At 44.1% G+C, this 21,548-nt stretch overlaps 1 protein-coding gene across 1 annotated transcript; it reads left to right on the forward strand.

The window, feature by feature from the left end:
- Positions 1–3,001: 3,001 nt before the first annotated feature.
- Positions 3,002–4,335, forward strand: LOC138657744 (uncharacterized). Its single transcript, XM_069745420.1, has 2 exons — positions 3,002–3,188; positions 3,340–4,335. Exons 1-2 carry the CDS (start codon positions 3,073–3,075, stop codon positions 4,223–4,225), a joined length of 1,002 nt encoding a protein of 333 aa, XP_069601521.1. The 5' UTR covers positions 3,002–3,072; the 3' UTR covers positions 4,226–4,335.
- Positions 4,336–21,548: the final 17,213 nt, after the last annotated feature.

Consider the following 21,548-nt stretch of genomic DNA (forward strand, 5'->3'; position numbering starts at 1 on the left):
CGTTAGAAATGATTTGGTCTAGTTTCTCCCCAAATAAACGGCAAGCTTGGTAAGGTACAGAAGTCAGCGACTTTTTAGAAGCAGAATCTGCTCACCAGTCCCGGATCCACAAGGCCCTCCTGATGGAGATTGCGTTTGCAGCCGCTTGCGCTGCGCAATTAGCCGCATCTATGGAAACGTTAACTACGAAGTCTCCGGTCTGAGCTATCTGGTTAGCGAGTCTGGCTGCTTCTGGGGGAAGATTACTGTTGTGGACGGTAGAGGTTAACACCTCTGCCCAGGCAACTATTGCCTTAGCCACCCAAGTAGCAGCGAAAGATGGAACTAGTGCTGCTCCTGAGGCCTCAAAGACTGAGCGAGCCAGGTAGTCAATTTGACGGTCAGAAGGGTCTTTGACTAATGAACCGTCGGACAGAGATAGGATTGTTTTGGATGCGAGTCGCGATACGGCAGGATCCACAGAAGGAGAGAGAAGAAACTCCTTCATTAGGTCCTTGGAGAAAGGATATTTATCTTCCGTGGCCTTTTGGGCCGTAAATCGCTTATTCGGGTGTTCCCTGTGTTTTTGGACAATGTCCTGAAACTTAGGGTGAATAGCAAATATCTTTTGGACGCGTTTAGTCTTTTTAAAAGACACGACGTGTTCCTGAGTGCATACAGATTCCTCGTCCACCATTAGCGTTTTGTTGATTGCCTCAATAAGGGAGTTAAAGGGACTCTGTCACCTGAATTTGGAGGGAACAATCTTCAGCCATAGGGGCAGGGTTTTCGGGTGTTTGATTCACCCTTTCCTTACCCGCTGGCTGCAATATTGGATTGAAGTTCATTCTCTGTCCTCCATAGTACACGCCTACGCAAGGCAAGATTGCCTTGTGCAGGCATGTACTACGGAGGACAGAGACTGAACTTCAATCCAATATTGCAGCCAGCATGCAGCCAGCGGGTAAGGAAAGGGTGAATCAAACACCCGAAAACCCCGCCCCTATGGCTGAAGATTGTTCCCTCCAAATTCAGGTGACAGAGTCCCTTTAACTCCCTTATTGAGGCAGTCAATAAAACGCTAATGGTGGACAAGGAATCTGTATGCACTCAGGAACACGTCATGTCTTTTAAAAAGACTAAACCTGACCGATCGAGGAGTCTTGGGTTCAATATTCCTCCGACTTGTATTCCGAGTTATGTACGCTGCGACCCTCGGGGGAAGGGGAGCAAGAAGTTGAGCTCGCAGATGCTGAAGCTCGAGCGTGTACGGGGGACGAGGCCGGTGTTCTTTTCCTGGAACCCCGAGATTCCCGTAGTAGAGTACGCCCCCTGTGGTCGGACGGCCCGTTACCGGTGCCAGATTCCGTCGCGGTAGACAGAGGGGAGTTTTGGCTTAGGGAGGATCCCCGGAAAGAGTCCAATGCCTTGGCCAAAGAATCCATAGATCGTGACATGGAAGGAGGGTTAGGCTCGGCGGGGTCGGTGGAGACATTGGAGGTGGAGGCAGGATTCGGCTGCGCACAGGCCGGGTCACAGTTCTGGCACAAAGGAGTATTGTGGGCATGTGGTAAAGCAGAATTGCAAGTGGCACATGAAGTAAAAAACAGTGTGCTTTTTATTGCTCCATTTTGCCTCCTTAGATTGAGACATAGTGTATGTCTATTCTCTCCACTAAACTGCGATAGCAGGGCTGTGGGTGCAGAGAAGGGGTTAAACTTTCCCCTATAGAGTGAAGCAGCTTACCCGCGGTCCTGTGCTGGTGTCCCCAGGGAGGAAGAGAGAAAATCTAGCGTTTTTGGCTGATTTCCCCGCAGAAGTGGAGTCCCAAGATGGCGCCCGAGATTTGCAGGGCTCTTCTCTTTCAGAGCGAGAAGCGCCTGAGTAGTGGGCGGGGCTCCGGCGGTGGGCGGAGATTTCAACTGCGGCCTAGTCTGGCTGAAAAAGCTGGGGACTAAATTTATGGAGCCTGCCGGTGGAGACCGCCGCGACGTAGCACCGAATGATCGCTGCTGGCATGTAGATAGCGGCACCTCTCCCCAGGGACCCAGACCGCACCTTCCCACGCAGGCAGCATGAGGAAGGATAGTATTGACCACCACCGATCAGAGATGCAGCCTCCAGCTCAATCGATCCTCCCGGGGGATGGAGAGCGTTTATGCGTCTTCATATGTGCCTGCCTCAGGGAACTTACGGCTGTGGCTGCCGCAGGGAACTTACGGCTACCGTGGGGACTACATGATGCCAAGGTGAGGGCTTGATTGCGGAGGAGCCCGGGAGATGCACATAAGAGCTATACTCTATGTGCTCGCCATCTTACAGGGGTGAGATCAGGACGGTATAGGAACAGTCGCCCTAGCGTAGATTAGGCGTGCCCCAGTCGTCGCAGGAGAGGTACAGGGAGGTATACTCGCCGTACTTGCCTGTTGATGGTTCGGGGGAGAGCGTACCCTAGAAGGAATCTGTCGCCCCCTTCACTCCGTTAGGCTACGTTCACATTAGCGTCATGCGACGCTGCGTCGCCGACGCAACGCACGACGCATCGGAAACGCACGCAAAAACGCACCTTTTTTGACGCAAGCGTCGGACGGATGCGTCGTAAAACGCAGCGTTTTTGGTGCGTTTTTGTAGCGTTTTTACAAAAACGCTGCGTTTTACGACGCATGCGTTGTCAAACAATGATTATATTTTTAGACACAATTTAGTGTCTAGACACTAGATAACACCACCAATGAATAGAAGAGGGTGGGTCTAGTGTCTAGACAATCGATAATGCCACCAATGGGTAGATGAGGGTGGGTATTAATGTAATAGTGGTATATATACCCCGGCATAGATTATTTCCAACCATAGAGCATCAAGATGGATCGTCCCATGGAGAGTATCTACCTCAATTTTGAGCTGGAATTAGCCCTTGCTATTGCTTATGCTATTGCCTGTCATGAACAGAGGAAAAGACACAAACTACGGAGAAGGAGTCGTCAGCGTTTTTGGCTACACCCTATAGTGGAAGTCCGAGAGAGTCGTGGAGCCTACCATTGTCTGTTTGGCGAGTTAAATGACAACCAGGAGAAATACTTCGAGTACACCAGGATGTCTCAAAACAGCTTCCGATATCTGCTGCGTCTGGTGGAAGGAGCCATTTCCAGGCAGGACACGCAGCTCCGTAAAGCAATTTCCCCCGAGGAACGTCTGCTGGTGACTCTACGGTACGTAATGGAATGTGAAGGATTTATATGTTCTTGCCATTTTTTAAATTAACGTGTTTTTGTTTTGTGGGGTGGGGGATTGTAATTAAAAATGAAAAATTCTTTCATAACAATTTAATTAATTATATTTATTTATTTTTCTTCTTGTCAGTTTCCTGGCTACCGGAGAGACCTTGAGATCACTGCATTTCCAGTTTCGTATTGGAGTCTCCACACTGTCTGGTATTATTGCCGACACATGCCGCGCATTGTGGGACAACCTCCGGGAGGAATTTTTACCCATCCCTACAACAGAAATATGGCAGGCCAACGCCCAAAAATTCGAACAAGTGTGTTCTTTCCCTAACTGTATTGGAGCCGTGGATGGGAAGCACATTAGGATTACCAAGCCTTCAAGAAGTGGATCTCTTTTTTTTAATTATAAAAAATACTTTTCCACCGTGCTCATGGCAATTGCAGGTGCGGACTGCAGGTTTCTCGCTGTGGACATTGGAGCGTTTGGCCGTGCAAATGATTCACGGACATTTAAGGAGTCAGACATGGGCCGAAGATTATACGAGAACAATTTTAATTTCCCCCAGCCACGACCTCTTCCCAACACCGAAGGACCGGCCCTGCCATTTGTTGTGGTTGGGGATGAGGCTTTTCAAATGAGTGGCAACCTACTTAAACCGTACTCCAGTCAGGGGTTGGACCGCACCAAAACTATTTTTAATTACAGACTGTCCAGGGCCAGAAGAACTGTGGAGTGCGCCTTTGGCATCCTGGTCTCCAAATGGCGTATCTTAGGATCCGCCATAAATTTGAAAATTGAGACAGTGGATGAGGTGGTGAAGGCGTGTGTGGTTCTCCACAATTTTATTATTGATAAAGAGAGAGTCAACATGGAACTCGATGAACCCATACCAAATCCATTGCCTGATTATCAAGATCATCCTCTGCGGACAACTGTGGAGATTGCTCATATGAGGGACCAATTTGCTGCATACTTTGTTTCAGATGTTGGGCGTGTTTCATGGCAAGATCAAATGGTTTAATTCATCTTGTTATTATGATGTCATGTAAACACTGTGGAGTCCATGTCATTTAACCATCCTATGTTTGGTTATTGTTATAATGTCCCCTGATTTTCTAATGCGTTGTGTTTTGAAATAAAGTTCTTGTGCCTTTCCGTTTTCTCAAAAAAAAAATCTCCCATATGTTTTTCCATAGTAATAGAATTGTAAAATCCAATTTTAGTGAAAGTAATGTGTGTCCCACAAAATTTATGTGAGCACCAGTACCCAAATGGACTGTGACAAAACAAATAAATTTTTCAGCCGTGTGTACCATAGTTTGGACGTATAACATGATCGGCTCCCACCTTGTTAACCATTTTTAATCCTGCAGACTATTTTCATATGGAATCTGGCTTGACAAGGAGGGAGACGATCATGTTTGCAAAACTCTACAGAGTTAACACTATTGTACTCAGGATGCTAGAATACGTCCAGAGTCAAATAGTGGCGACACTGTGAACATTGCTTCCACCTCACCTGACCAATATTCTTAAGGTACATTAATAAAACTATTATCCAACAATACCGACCAGTGATACGACTGGACCGAGATCGTTGTTTAGTTGTCGCGTGGTTGCTGGAGAGCTGTCACACAGACAGCTCTCCAGCGACCAAAAAAGAGCAAGTCCCGTGTAATCTGGGTAATGTTATGAAGCGCATGGCCGCACTCACGATGTTTACCATTGTAAATGTAATTTTAAAAAATACAAAAAAACATTATATTCCGTTGTGTGACACGTCCATCGCCGTCAGCTTCCCGTACTGTGCCAGCCGTAAAGCACAGCACAGCGTTTATTATTAAGTCAACGGTGTGCTCAGCTTTACGGGCGGGAATCACAGTGTCAGTGCGGAAAGATGACGGCGAGGGACGTGGTTGACACCTTTTTATATTTGTGGGGTATTGTTCACTTTTTATTTCAGTGTTTAACCCCTTAGTGACAGAGCCAATTTGGTACTTAATGACCGAGCCAATTTTTGCAATTCTGACCACTGTCACTTTATGAGGTTATAACTCTGGAATGCTTCAACGGATCCCGCTGATTCTGAGATTGTTTTTTCGTGACATATTGTACTTCATGTTAGTGGTAACATTTCTTCGATATTACTTGCGATTATTTATGAAAAAAACGGAAATATGGCGAAAATTTTTAAAATTTTGCAATTTTCAAACTTTTTATTTTTATGCCCTTAAATCAGAGAGATATCTCACGAAAAATAGTTAATAAATAACATTTCCCACATGTCTACTTTACATCAGCACAATTTTGGAAACAAAATTTTTTTTTGTTAGGGAGTTATAAGGGTTAAAAGTTGACCAGCAATTTCTCATTTTTACAACACCATTTTTTTTTAGGGACCACATCACATTTGAAGTCATTTTGAGGGGTCTATATGATAGAAAATAATGAAGTGTGACACCATTCTAAAAACTACACCCCTCAAGGTTCTCAAAACCACATTCAAGAAGTTTATTAACCCTTTACGTGCTTCACAGGAACTGAAACAATGTGGAAGGAAAAAATGAACATTTAACTTTTTTTTGCAAACATCTTAATTCAGAACCATTTTTTTTATTTTCACAAGTGTAAAAACAGAAATGTAACCATAAATTTTGTTATGCAATTTCTCCTGAATACGCCAATACCCCATATGTGGGGGTAAACCACTGTTAGGGCGCACCGCAGAACTTAGAAGTGAAGGAGCGCCGTTTGACTTTTTCAATGCAGAATTGGCTGGAATTGAGATTGGACGCCATGTCACGTTTAGAGAGCCCCTGATGTGCCTAAACAGTGGAAACTCCCCACAAGTGACACCATTTTGGAAACTAGACCCCTTAAGGAACTTATCTAGATGTGTGGTGAGCACTTTGAACCCCCAAGTGCTTCACAGAAGTTTATAACGTAGAGCCGTGAAAATAAAAAATCGCTTTTGTTTACACAAAAATGATCTTTTCGCCCACAAATTCTTATTTTCACAAGGGTAACAGGAGAAATTAGACCACAAAAGTTGTTGTGCGATTTCTCCTGAATACGTCGATACCCCATATGTGAGGGTAAACCACTGTTTGGGCGCACCACAGAGCTTGGAAGTGAAGGAGCGCCGTTTTACTTTTTCAATGTAGAATTGGCTGGAATTGAGATTGGACGCCATGTCACGTTTGGAGAGCCTCTGATGAGCCTAAACAGTGGAAACCCCCCACAAGTGACACCATTTTGGAAACTAGACCCCTTAAGGAACTTATCTAGATGTGTGGCGAGCACTTTGAACCCCCATGTGCTTCACAGAAGTTTATAACGTAGAGCCGTGAAAAAAAAAAATCGCATTTTTTCTACAAAAATGATCTTTTTGCCCACAAATTTTTATTTTCACACAGGTAACAGGAGAAATTAGACCACAAAAGTTGTTGTGCAATTTCTCCTGAGTACGCTGATACCCAATATGTGGGGGTTAACCACTGTTAGGGCGCACCGCAGAGCTTGGAAGAGAAGGAGTGCCGTTTTACTTTTTCAATGTAGAATTGGCTGGAATTGAGATTGGACGCCATGTCGCGTTTTGAGAGCCCCTGATGTGCCTAAACAGTAGAAATCCCCCACAAGTGACCCCATTTTGGAAACTAGACCCCTTAAGGAACTTATCTAGATGTGTGGCGAGCACTTTGAACCCCCATGTGCTTCACAGAAGTTTATAACGTAGAGCCGTGAAAAAAAAAATTTGCATTTTTTCTACAAAAATGATCTTTTTGCCCACAAATTTTTATTTTCACAAGGGTAACAGGAGAAATTAGACCACTAAAGTTGTTGTTCGATTTCTCTTGAGTACGTCGATACCCAATATGTGGGGGTAAACCACTGTTTGGGTGCACCGCAGAGCTTGGAAGAGAAAGAGTGCCGTTTTACTTTTTCAATGTAGAATTGGCTGGAATTGAGATCGGACGCCATGTCGTGTTTGGAGAGCCCCTGATGTGCCTAAACAGTAGAAATCCCCCACAAGTGACCCCATTTTGGAAACTAGACCCCCCATGGAACTTATCTAGATGTGTGGTGAGAACCTTGAATGCCCAAGTGCTTCACAGAAGTTTATAATGCAGAGCCGTGAAAATAAAAAATATTTTTTTTTCCACAAAAAAGATTTTTTAGCCCCCAAGTTTTTATTTTCACAAGGGTAACAAGAGAAATTGGACCCCAAAAGTTGTTGTCCAATTTGTCCTGAGTATGCTGGTACCCCATATGTGGGGGTAAACCACTGTTTGGGCGCACGACAGAGCTCGGAAGGAAGGAGCGCCGTTTTGGAATGCAGACTTTGATAGAATGGTCTGCGGGTATTATGTTGCGTTTGCAGAGCCCCTGATGTACCTAACCAGTAGAAACCCTCCACAAGTGACCCCATTTTGGAAACTAGACCCCCCAAGGAACTTATCTAGATGTGTGGTGAGAACTTTGAATGCCCAAGTGCTTCACAGAAGTTTAGAATGCAGAGTCGTGAAAATAAAAAATATTTTTTCCACAAAAAAGATATTGTAGCACCCATGTTTTTATTTTCACAAGGGTAACAAGAGAAATTGGACCCCAAAAGTTGTTGTCCAATTTATCCCGAGTACGCTGATGCGCCATATGTGGGGGTAAACCACTGTTTGGGCGCACGGCAGAGCTCGGAAGGGAAGGAGCGCCTTTTTGGAATGCAGACTTTGATAGAATGGTCTGTGGGCATTATGTTGCGATTGCAGAGCCCCTGATATACCTAAACTGTAGTAACCCCCCACAAGTGACCCCATTTTGGAAACTAGACCCCCCAAGGAACTTATATAGATGTGTGGTGAGAACTTTGAATGCCCAAGTGCTTCACAGAAGTTTAGAATGCAGAGTCGTGAAAATAAAAAATATTTTTTTTTTCACAAAAAAGATTTTGTAGCCCCCAAGTTTTTATTTTCACAAGGGTAACAAGAGAAATTGGACCCCAGAAGTTGTTGTCCAATTTATCCCGAGTACGCTGATGCCCCATATGTGGGGGTAACCCACTGTTTGGGCGCACGGCAGAGCTCAGAAGGGAGGGAGCACCATTTGACTTTTTGAGCGCAAAATTGGCTGTCGTGTTTGGAGACCCCCTGATGTACCTAAACAGTGGAAACCCCCCAATTCTAGCTCCAACCCTAACCCCAACACACCCCTAACCCTAATCCCAACCTGATCCATAATCCTAATCACTAACCCTAACCATAATCACAACCCTTACCCCAAAACAACCCTAATGTCAACCCTAACCATAACCCTAATCAAAACCCTAAATCCAACACACCCCTAATCCTAATCTCAACCCTAGCCTCAAACCTAACCCTAATCCCAATACACCCCTAATCACAACCCTAACCTTAACCCTAATCCCAAACCTAACCCTAATCCCAAGCGTAACCCTAATGCCAACCCTAACCCTAATACCAACCCTAATCCAAACCCTAACCCTAATCCCAGCTCTAACCCTAACTTTAGCCCCAACCCTAGCCCTAACTTTAGCCCCAACCCTAACCCTAGCCCTAAGGCTATTTTCACACTTGCGTCGTTTGGCATTCCGTCGCAATCCGTCGTTTTGGACAAGAAACGGATCCTGCAAATGTGCCCGCAGGATGCGTTTTTTGCCCATAGACTTGTATTGCCGACGGATCGTGACGGATGGCCACACGTCGCGTCCGTCGTGCACTGGATCAGTTGTGTTTTGGCGGAGCGTCGGCACAAAAAAAGTTCAATGAAACGTTTTTTTGTACGTCGCATCCGCCATTTCTGACCGCGCATGCGTGGCCGTAACTCCGCCCCCTCCTCCCCAGGACATAGATTGGGCAGCGGATGCGTTGAAAAACTACAGCTGCTGCCCACGTTGTGCACAATTTTCACAACGTGCGTCGGTATGTCGGGCCGACGCATTGCGACGGCCCCGTACCGACGTAAGTGTGAAAGAAGACTAACCCTAAATGTAGCCCCAACCCTAACCCTAAATTTAGCCCCAACCCTAACCCTAAATTTAGCCCTAGCCCTAACCCTAACCCTAAACCCTACCCCTAACCCTACCCCTAACCCTACCCCTAACCCTAACCCTAACCCTACCCCTAACCCTACCCCTAGCCCTAACCCTAACCCTACCCCTAACCCTAACCCTACCCCTAACCCTAACCCTAACTGCTGTTCTCCTGCCGGCCGGCAGATGGAGACAGATGGCGGGCGCACTGGGCATGCGTCCGCCATGTTCTTCTGCCGGCGGCCAGGAGGAGCAGCAAGAGGATCCAGGGACCTAGGTGAGTATGCTAGGGTCCCCGAATCCCCCTATTTCTCTGTCCTCTGATGTGCGATCACATCAGAGGACAGAGAATTACACTTTACTTTTTTTTTTTGCGGTCGCCGGTAAACAGTTAATTACCGGCGATCGCAAAACAGGGGTCGGTAATACCGACCCTGATCATGCTCTTTGGGGTCTCGGCTACCCCCGGCAGCCGAGACCCCAAAGATTCTCCCGGTGCCGGCCGGCGGGCGCACTGCGCATGCGCCCGCCATTTTGAAGATGGCGGCGCCCACCGGGACACACGAGGAGCATCGGGGGAGCTAGGTGAGTATTGGGGGGCCACCTGGGACCCCTTTTCTCTGTCCTCCGATGTGCGATCACATCGGAGGACAGAGAAATTAAAAAGAGATCGCTTTTTTTTTTTTTTTTTTTTGCGATCGCCGGTAAACGGTTAATTACCGGCGATCGCAAATGCGGGGTGGGTTAAAAAACCCCCGAATCATGTTCTCTGGGGTCTCAGCTACCCCCGGCAGCCGAGACCCCGGAGAAAATCGGCCTCTGGGGGGCGCTATGGACTTTTTCCACAGCGCCGTTAATTAACGGCGCTGTGGTTTAAGTACCCTTAGCGGTCGCCGTTAAAAGGCGTATCGGTGGTCGCTAAGGGGTTAAAACACTGCGCTAGTAACCCAATATTCCCTTGTTTAAAACAAAGACATCGCTGGATCGGTGTCTAACTCGCCGATCCAACAATGACAGCGTGTGATCAGTTACCCCAAAAAATTCCAAATCATTCGCTGACACCAAAAATCTAACAGCAGGTGCTCAATCGTTTTACGATTTCAGAAAAGATAACGTTGGTTACACACAAAAACCAACTTTATCTATACTGAAATCATTGTGTGATGGTACATTTTAAACTTGACATATTGAGCAATGCTGTTTGTGTTTGTAACATCTGATAGTACACTGAGCGACAGCCCTATAAAACAATGAAAAAAAAAAATTGATAAAATATTGTCAGACATTGCACATCAGGTGTTACAAAGACAAGATTTGTGTATACGGCGCAAGGTGTGATTTGGTGCAAACTTTATTTGAGACAATAAAAACGAATTTAAAAAAAAAAAAATAACAGTTTTATTTAGGGACACAAAAAAAATAATGGGAAAATGTAATTAGGGGGTATCTACATCTGCTATTAAAGGGGATTGATATCCCCCACTTTTTGGGGGTGTTGAGGAGACCGAGGAGGAGGACGAGGGGGAGGAAGCAGCATACTCTATCACACTAGACGGGATGCCGACATCAATCCAGCCAGTTGATGGTGGCGAGACTGTCAAAGCAGGAGGTGAGGGAGGAGGAGGGACGACAAGTGTCCTTGGCTGGCTACTCCGGCTCCGGGTCGACCCAGGCTGTGTAGATGGTGTACTCCTTGTACACCCAGGCTGGGTACTGGGTGTACTCCGTGTAGACCCAGCCTGGGTACTTGGTGTGCTCCGGGTCGACCCAGGCTGTGTTCTGATGGTAGTTTTGGGAGCAGCCATAGCCAAGGTCGTAGTGCTTGTCGTCGTCGTCGTCGTCTTCTTCTTCTTTTTCTTCCTCCTCTCTCCCTCTGGGTGTGGGTCGGCTTCCCGTCTGTGTGCCCTTGAAGGCCTGTCATGCTCTGAACTTTGGGCTCTGTTCTGTGGTGGCGGTGGCGGTGGCCCTCGGCACGCGGAGCTCTGTGGTGGTGCTCTGCAGCAGGAGTCGGAGTCATGGCAGCCAGCGATGGTACTGCGGGCACATTTGTCGCTGACTGCATGACCCGAGCCTGCTGCAGAGCAGTGACATATACATTGTTGCAGCCCTGCATGACCGAAATCTGGAGTTCCGGCGTAAGATGTTCAACCATGCCGTTGTGAATGGCAGTAAAAAAATGTTTGGCCGGCCTCGAGAGATCCGTTTCGATGTTTTCAAGACGCCGTTCGATATTGGACATTTTATCGCACAGCGCCTTGAAACCATTCTGAAATACGGTGCTCAAATGTAAAAATTCGGGCATGACCGCCCTGTCCGAGGCCCGCTGACGCTGTCGGGAAGACCCGAAGGAAGGAGCGACAGAGGCCTCGGCCAGGGGAACATCTGATGGACCGGCTGCCGGTTCGCCAGATTGTGGTGGTGCAGACCTGCTCTCGCTGTGGGATGGCTGCGACAGTTCAGATGGCGCTTCACAAAGGACCGCTCCAGAGGGTCGGACAGCCTCGCGGGTGCTGCTGTGTGTTCTGTGAAAACATAAGGAAACCATTAGTATACTAAATATCACATTTCACATGCGTCATTAATAAACTTTACCGCCAGGTATCCATTGCCGCCATTAATATTAACCTATTTTTAATATTGACACTGCATATGCACCATCAATATTTAAAAAAAAATGCATTTATTTATTCAAAATAGTCACCCATGGTTGCGGTTTGTAACGCCAGACAATTATGCTTACGTTGGAACTGCCATGACGTCACGGTCATGTGACCGAGACGTCATCACAGGTCCTGCGAGCTGAGCAACCATGGGAACATAACCTGCTTTGCAGTGGAATGTATGCCGTATCTATTATATTTTACTTTTTTGTGTATAAAAAATCTGGGATACACCTGGATAGCCACTATACTACTCCACTATGAAATATTGGCTGGGCATGGCCAATCTACTATCTTTCTGTGTTCTGTATACTTCAGATTTCAGGGAAATTGCTAGTAAGTCAAGCTCACCATTGTAGTAATCCCAGAAGGGAGCCGCTGTGTCAAGTGTGAGAAGACCAGAAATGAATAAAAAATTCGAGGTCAACGAGGCGTGAAAAGTAAAATCAAAATACTTTATTCACTTCAATCAGAAGCAGAGGATGAAACATCTGCACAATACAATAAAAACACTATCTACGCGTTTCAGGTCTGATGTTCCCTGTCTCCTGAAACGCGTAGATAGTGTCTATTGTATTGTGCTGATGTTTCATCCTCTGCTTATGATTGAAGAGGATAAAAGTATGTATTTTTTACGTTTCACGCCTCGGTGAACTTGCCTTTTTTTCTTCATTTCTATACTTTGTACTTGCCAAAATAAATGGCTGGGCAATAAGCTACGTGGCTGGAATGTAGTATGTGAATATGCATGTTGTAAAAACTAGGTGTGTGCATAGGTACTATACTTACTCTCTGCTTTCAAGGACCGGTCGCAAGAACTGCAGTATACGGTTGTACTTGTACACCGAGGTCCATGAAGCGGCAGCACCACTACGGGTCTGTCCCTCCTTTTTCAGGCCCCTCCTGAAACGGTCCTTCATGGAGCGCCATCTGGTCCTCAATTGTTTAACTGTGTATAAAGATAAAAAATAAAAAAGGTTTTAGATAATATATTGAAAACGATTACGCAACCGTGTGCAATCCCAATAGAAGACATCACAGACGGTTGTGTAATCCTGGCATGATGGGTCACAGCAGCATTTTGGAAATACTTACGGAAACTAGCTTTGGCCTTGGGGGAAGCGCTGTCGAAGCCATCCCACAGCGATTGTGCCACCTCTAACCACAGACGCCGCAATATGCCCTGGTCCGCGTGCCGGGGGTCACGGCTGTCCCACAACGGGCCCCGTGCTTCAATGGATGCCACCATCATGTCAATATCCAGTGGTTCATCCAGGGCCCGTTGTGAAACCTAGAATAAATGGAAAATATTAATGTTTGCAAGAAAAAAAAAATTGTCCCTACCTCCTCCACCGCCACCTACCACACACAACACCACACCCTCCCACCACCCCCCATATCCGCACAAACAATAAAATTAAACAAAAAAAATGAATAGGTTTGAAAGAAAAACTTACTCTCCGTCCTGCAACCACAGCTTGGCCCCGTGGTCTCTGCTCCTGCTCCCTCTCTTCCTCCTGGTCCTCCTCCTCACTTGAAGAAGCCTGCAAAATAGTTTACCAAAAAGTTGAGTGACCCATCTACAAATGACAGCGAATATAGTAAGCAATAGTAGATCATGTACTCACCGGACTCCTCAGCGGTGGGGTGTTGCTCGAATCGCTGCCGCTGGCCATGACTAATGCAATTCTGAAATAAAGAACAAAATAACATTGATCCTATGCTCCTATGCACAATCCAGCAATATATAAAAAAAAAAAAAAAAAAAAAAATATTCATTTAAACCACAAAGAACATTGCACTCCAACTGAACGCTGAGCAAACAACACTGCCACATTGATTAAATTAAAGAAACAATGGCAGAGACAACCCAATGCCAGAGTACAAAAGCCTAAAGATAAGAAAACTAATCTACAACAGACCCAATGTAGTAATCCCAAAAGAGTTTTTTTTTTTTTTTTTAAGGTACAGTATGCATGGAGCAACACAAAAAACACAATATATTTTTGAAAGGAAAAAATTAACAACCCCCAAAAATTAAGGGCAGAAACATTAATAACACACCATACTTTACAATAAAACCGACAGGGCCGGAGACAATAAAAGGCCATACAACGCCATACATCACAACCAGAAACATACAACAATGTCTTTACACAACCACAGTGCTGAACATAATACACAACTTGCAATAAAAAATTAATAAATGTAATAAAAGGGCGCAGAATCATTCTATACTACCATACTTTACAATAAAACCGACAGGGCCGGAGACTATTAAACGCCATCATATAACGCAAGAATAAAACATCACAACTGAATACAAAAAACACCACCAAACCAAAAAATGGAAAAGAAAAATCTATCCTTGAAAGAACAATAATCAAGGCCGCAGACAATGAAACGCCATCCTATACAACGCCATACATCACAACCAGACTAAAAATACCACAATATCTTTAACCACAGTGCAGAATATAATACACAACTTGCAAAAATAATTTTAAAAAACATGTAGAAAATGCACAGAATCATTCTATACTTACATCTCTGGACAGCGGATGAAAAGACAGTATTGTAGTGTGTCTAGTCTGTTGTGTAGCCTGCAGCAGAAGTGACAAACAATCCAACATTTTCTTTATATATGGGGGATGTTTTTCTCACTGTTTGCACTGTCTAGACACTGTCTAGACACTTTTTTGTTTCATTTTATCTAACGACGCATGCGTCGCACAACGCACGCACGACGCACACCCGCGACGCAAGTGCGTTGTCAATAGGTTTCAATGGGAAATTGAACGCATTGACGACGCACGAGCGACGCAAGTGCGACACGTGCGTTTTTTGGACGCTACAAAAATGCAACATGGTAGCGTCTCCGACGCCACCCAAGTGCGGTGAAACGACGCATGCGTCGTGCGTTTTACCGAAAACGCACGACAACGCAACGCATGCGTCCCCAATGATAAAGATAGGGGCGCATGACGCATGCATTGTCGTGCGTTGACGACGCAGCGTCGTTTGACGCTAATGTGAACGTAGCCTTAATTAAAAAATAAAAGTTTACAGAAAATAAAAATAAAAAAGGAATAAAAACAGTGGGGTCTGAAAACAGACCCAAGTGCCTCCTACAGACACTAAGCAAGAACTGGGTCATTACTGGCCAGACAAGGGGTGTATACTGCAGAGGAGGAGTTAATTCTTTGTGTTTACTTAGTGTCCTCCTAGTGGCAAGCAGCATAACACCCATGGTCCTGTGTCCCCCAATGAGGCATAGGAGAAATTAATGTTTTCAAAATAGGAAATCATGTCATTGTCATTTTTAATTGAATATTGGGACGCCCTTTTCTGAAAAATCCGTACTTGTAAAAATTTTAATTTGGCAAGTAATGGGTTAAGATCTTCCTTTTGGTTAAAGGCTTCTTCCATCACTAATTTTCTAATACTTTTCTCTTTCCAGAGAAACACCAGGTTTGTGAGCCATTTCTCCATTAAGAGCTGTAAAAGCTGGTCGTGCAAATAATGATGATAATGGTACACAACTTTGTAAACGTCTGCGTGGCAGCGTTGTAAATGTGTTTTTAGATTGGAAGCTCTTGAAGGAGCATTTTTACCACTGCCTGAGTATGCACTGATTTTGGCATCACAGCATTTGTTTTCGTCTGGGTCACTTATAGACTGACACACAAAATGTTTATTATCTTGAGTCACTGTGAAATGCTCAAATACAGCTGACTTCATAAGATGCTTCTTAGACATTTTGTAATTATGTAAATTTGCTCTCAAAATAATTGTAAAATAAAAATGAAGTATATTGTAATTCTTGCAAGAATAGGAAATCATGCACTGAGTAATTTGGGATAGAAATAAAACAATCTTTGCATAAGCCAATAGGACAGATAAGTATAACATTTGTAAAATGTATTGTTAAATAGCTTTACTCTGAACTTTTCAATGTCAAGGCTTGTTTCAGCAGGGAACAGCTCACTAAATACTTCACATCATATTTCTTCAGTCTATGAAGAGGAGGGAGGGAGCATGTTTGTGCTGAATCACATTCCAGAACACACACACACACACACACACACACACACACACACACACACACACACACACACACACACACACGTCCTCATCGATCCTGTTACTGTATTTCCGAATTTGAGTTGTTAGAAAACATTTTTTCCCCTTATAGTCTATGTATAGTGTGTATAAGTCATCAAAGCAGCTAATTTCTCCAAACATGAGCTAAGAACAAAAACAAACTAAAACATCAAGTATACAGAGACCACATATACTGGACTATTTATTTATGCACAGTTATATGTTAGTTAGATATGCTTTAGGAAGTACTTACCTTCTTTAATCCTGCTTTTCTGTTCACTCCAGAAGTTCTGAGATGAATGTAGACTTTCCTTCCCTGTACATTTGTTTGCCCCTTATGTGTAGAGGAGGAGCTTTACTATTTATCATGAACATAAACTGCAGCACAGATTCATCTCAGCTAAAAGTCTAGACCTTAGATCAGGAATAGGACATTTCATAACTTTCCCAAATTCTTATGAAAAAAAAATCTCCACAAACTGTATTGAACTACTGTGCCTAATTTATTATATATTTTCCGAGTCGGTCCATTTTTTACCAACTCCAACTCCACCAAAATGGGCTCCGACTCCACAGCCCTGGTGCAAACCACAGACTCAGCATTCATGTTTTTGAGTCTGTGCTTTAGGGCTCATACTCACATGTGAGAAACTCGGAACGAGTCTCGCATATTAATATCCAGCACTGCACGCTGGAGCGGAGCGTGCGGCTGCATGTATTTCTATGCGGCCGCACGCTCCGATCCGATTGCCGGCAGCCGTGCCAGGTATTGACGTGCGAGACTCGTCCGAGTTTCTTGCATGTGAGTATGAGCCCTATGAATAAATGAGAAGGAGGGGGGTGTTCAAAATAATAGCAGTGTGGAGTTCAATAATAATAATCTTTATTTTTATATAGCACTAACATATTCTGCAGCGCTTTACAGTTTTGCACACATTATCACTGTCCCTGATGGGGCTCACAATCTAAATTCCCTATCAGTATGTCTTTGTCTTTGGCATGTGGGAGGAAACCCACAAAACACGGGGAGAACATACAAACTCCTTGCAGATGTTGTCCAAGGTGGGATTAGAACTCTGGACTCCAGCGCTGCGCAGGGCCTCTTTGACCTTTCCTGGCACCTGCACACTGCAGTACTTTGCTCTGCCCTCAACAGGGCAAAGTAAGCCGCAGCGTGAAGACAAGAAGAGGACGTCATCGTAAGAAGATAGGAGGCCCCGGACTGCGACGCCCATCGGACCGGACCGCCCATGGGTGTTGTGAATTCCGTTCTTGGGCTCCCTCCGGTGGTTGTAAATGGCACTTTTGTGAATTCTGCCCTTGGGCTCCCTCTGGTGGTTTTGAGTGGAACTGCTGCTCCTTGGGTTTAGCTTTAGCAGCTGCTTTCACTAATCGTCTCTCCTGGCTCTGCTATTTAACCTGGCTCTAGTCTTCAGCCTATGCCACTTGTCAATGTTTTCTGCTGGATTCACATCTCTGCTTGGATTCTCCTGGTTTCCTGACCAGTTCTGCTAAGATAAGTTCTGGCTTTGCTCATTTCAGTCCACATGTTGTGGACTTATTGTTCTGTGCATTCTATTTTTGTCCAGCTTGTCATTATGGATTTTTTCTGTTAGCTGGAAGCTCTGGGAAGCAGATTTACCCTCCACACCTTTAGTCAGGTGTGGAGATTTTGTAAACTCTGTGTGGATTGTTTTGTAGTTTTTATACTGATCGCACAGTATCCTTTCCTGTCCTATCTATCAAGCTAGACTGGCCTCCTATGCTAAAATCTGATTTCATCTCTGCGTATGTTATTTTCCCCTCCTCTCACCGGCAATATTTGTGGGGGGCTATCTTTCCTTTGGGGATTTTCTCTGAGGCAAGATAGGTTTCCTGTTTCCATCTTTAGGGGAAGTTAGATCTTAGGCTGTGCCGAGGGGTCTAGGGAGCGTCAGGTACCCCCCACTGCTATTTCTAGTTGCGCTGCTAGGTTCAGGGTCTGCGGTCAGTACAGATACCACCTCCTTCAGAGCTTGTCTCATGTTGTTCCTAAACCATCAGATCATAACACCTGGGTGAGTATAATCTAACCTATTTTTCTCATCTTTCAGGTTACATCGGGGGCTTATCTACAGCATTACAGAATGCTGTAGATAAGCCCCTGATGCTGGTGGGCTTAGCTCACCTTCGATTTTGGGGGTGACACGTTCCCTTTAAAGTATATGTAGCCAATGTCCTCGCCATGAATTTCATTCCGAAATTATGCAACCCCCAAATGCGCTGGTCAATATATTTTCTCCGCCGCATGTGGATGACATCTCACCCACAATGCCACTACTGTAACATGCAGCAGATTTTTCATCCAGTGTATATACAGTACATCATGTGCAAACACCCTAAGGCATAATCTCAGGACTGTATTACGGGCTGTTTTGTATACAGCTTCTAGAGGTGGACATTTTTCCTCCATCACCTTAAAGTCACAGCCAATTTTGGCTTCCATGAATTTTTTTTTTTTTTAATAACTTTTTTTTGCCACATTCCAGGAGCCATAACTTATTTTATTGTAATCTGATTGTGTGAAGACTTTTTTTTTTCCAGGACAAACTGTAGATTTACTGGTACCATTTTTGGTCCCATAGAATTTTAAATCACTTAATTTTTTGCACTAGGGCATGAATATGAACAAAGTTTGGAAATTTTTTCAGCCCTTCTCTCCCAGGTGATTTTTCATTTTTGCTCTTTCGTTTTTTTTCTCCCCTTCTAAGAGCCCTAATTTTTTCATTTTTCCATTAAGATAGCCACTATGAGTGTTTGTTTTATTACGGGATGAGTTTTGAATGATACCATTCAATTTTACCATACAACACACTGTGGAATGGGTATAAAAACAATTCCAAGTGGTATGAAATGCAATTCTGCCATTTTATTTTTGAGCAGAGGGTTTAGTTTGTAAGGCGCTCATTGCATGGCAAAAATTACATGCCAATAGTTCTCCAGGTCAGTACGATTACAGCGATACCAAAGTATTTTTACTTGAAGGGATTGTCCGGTATCTACATAATGATAGCCTATCCTTAGGATGGATCATCCCAATCAGACAGGTGGAGATGTAACACCCAGACTTGCTTAGAGTAGCTGCAGAGCGACACAGCACAGCTCCTGGGTAACTACAGATCGAGTAGTAGCGGAGCTGCAGCACCCAGATGCAGATACTATGCACTTGTCTAAGTTGGGCTTTGCAGCTTTCCAACTGATCACATTACACCAGCAGATCTGATGTTGATGACCTATCCTAAGGAAAGGCACATTAAGTCACAAAAAAAAAGTTTTAATGCCATTTTCACAGACCCATAACGTTTTTATTTTTCTATGCAGCTATGTGAGGGCTTCTTTTTTTGCATGATAAGCTCACGTTTCCATTCATATAATTTTGGAGTACATACGACATTTTCCTCGCTTTTTATTTTTTAGGGAGGTGTTACTGGAAAAATGCAATTCTTATGTTTTGACTTTTTTTTTTTTGGAACCAATGTCAAAGTGAACATAAACAAAGAATGACAAAAAAAATATATAAAAAATAATTTTATTGAAAGTAAAATAAAAAATCAAAAAATACAGAAAAGGAAAAAACAACCAATAATACTACACCATGTAATAAAAGATATATTGAATGAGGAGACCAGATCCATATAATATAAAAGATACTAAAAAAAGTATATACTGAAAAAATATATATAACCCTCCAAAGTGCAACAAAATGAGAAAAATAGATGACATAAAAAAATATATATATAAGCCATCCATCTCAATAAAGTGCATATGCATCCATAATAAATAGTCTAACCTAGACAAAATAAGTGCATAAAACTCTGGAAAAATACTAGTACCAGTGTGGAGATGACCTGTGACCTTCAAGGACTCCGACTCCAACGTACGTTTCGCCTGAATGGCTATTTCAAGGAGTGAAGAGGAAGTGGAAATGGAGTGCTTTTTATACATAGCCCCAACCAATCAAATGGTATAAAAGGGGTCATGTCAGCGATAAAGACTAAAAAGAAAATACCCTAATAAAATATATATAAATATATGGAATAACATGTTTCACTCATTCATATACATCCTAGAACAATCTGCATACATAAGTAATAAAATTACATACAGAATAAGGCACAGTATACGGCGAGACCGGAAGTGACATATCATACTAGAAATAAACATAGATAACCATGTGACCAACAGCTTTACATAAAAAAGGACGATATAAAGTCTAAAAAAGACCGATCATATTAAGCGGTGCAGCGCTGCAAATATACTACAATTTCTTACAAGTAGAGCGCAATATGCGGCGAGCACCGGAAGTGACATACCATGTGTAAATTAACATATATACATAATAGGGAAATCCTGCCCGAAATAGCAAGGAATATATTCTAATAGTGTCCGATCCTCTAAAAAAGCATAACGCCGTGGACCCACATATGCCGCACGGACACCGGATAGTCACCGCCAAACCGGAAGTGACGTTCCGCACTCCGCACTAACACAGCGGGAATCAAGGCAACACATAGCCGCGGTGATCACATAGTAGTGTGATTGCCTAGCAACCCAGAGAGGGTGCACACCGCCAGTGACCCCCACCAATTGGAGGTGTAGGAACGATAGTCACCGCCCCGCCCACAAAACAATACCCGAATACAAAACAAATGCAAGAAAAAAAAGTGAAAGTAAGTAAAACTATGGGGCAAGCCAAAGAACCAATGAATCCCAATGGAATGAAGCCATAAATAATAATCATTTCACATTTGATCATGTGCACAAGCGGAGCAATTAGTGTTGTGAATTCAGCTTTTTGGCTCCCTGCGGTGGTTGTAGAGGGTAATGCAGTTGTGCCTGGACTGCAGGAGTGGACAGGTGTATCTACTAATTGCAAAACTGACTGGGGTATATAGCTTTGCAGGATCCTTTAGTCAGTGCCAGTTGTCCATTGTTCTGGAAGGATTCACTTCCCTGCTGGTCTCTCCAGTTTGCTGTGCTTTTCTACAAAGATAAGTCCTGGTTTGGTTTTTGCTGTCCACCTGCAGTGGACTTTATAGTTCTGTGCATTTTCATGTTTTTGTTTTGTCCAGCTTAGTCTGTGAAGGATTTTTTGCAGCCTAGATATTTCTCTGGAGATGCAGATATACCCCCCATGTCTTTAGTCAGATGTGGTGATCCGTATTTTCTGCGGTGGATATTTTCTAGTGTTTTTATACTGACCGCATAGTACTCTGTTCTATTCTTTCTTTTTAGCTAGCATGGCCTCCTATGCTAAAATCTGATTTCATATCTGCGTATGTTATTTCCCTCTCCTCTCACAGTCAATATTTGTGGGGGGCTATCTATCCTTTGGGGATTTTCTCTGAGGCAAGATAGGTTTCCTGTTTCTGTCTTTAGGGGTAGTTAGATCTTAGGCTGTGCCAAGGGGTCTAGGGAGTGTAAGGCACCCCCCACGGCTACTTCTAGTTGCGTTGCTAGGTTCAGGGTTTGCGGTCAGTACAGGGACCACCTTC

Source organism: Ranitomeya imitator, chromosome 1 (genome assembly GCF_032444005.1).
Source record: "Ranitomeya imitator isolate aRanImi1 chromosome 1, aRanImi1.pri, whole genome shotgun sequence".
Taxonomy (NCBI): domain Eukaryota; kingdom Metazoa; phylum Chordata; class Amphibia; order Anura; family Dendrobatidae; genus Ranitomeya; species Ranitomeya imitator.

Bases quoted from the DNA above. Each gene is read 5' to 3' on its own strand.
- LOC138657744 (XM_069745420.1), top strand. From the start codon at position 3,073: ATGTCTCAAAACAGCTTCCGATATCTGCTGCGTCTGGTGGAAGGAGCC. The intron at 3,189-3,339 runs GTACGTAATGGA...TCTTCTTGTCAG, and splicing joins CGTCTGCTGGTGACTCTACG to TTTCCTGGCTACCGGAGAGA.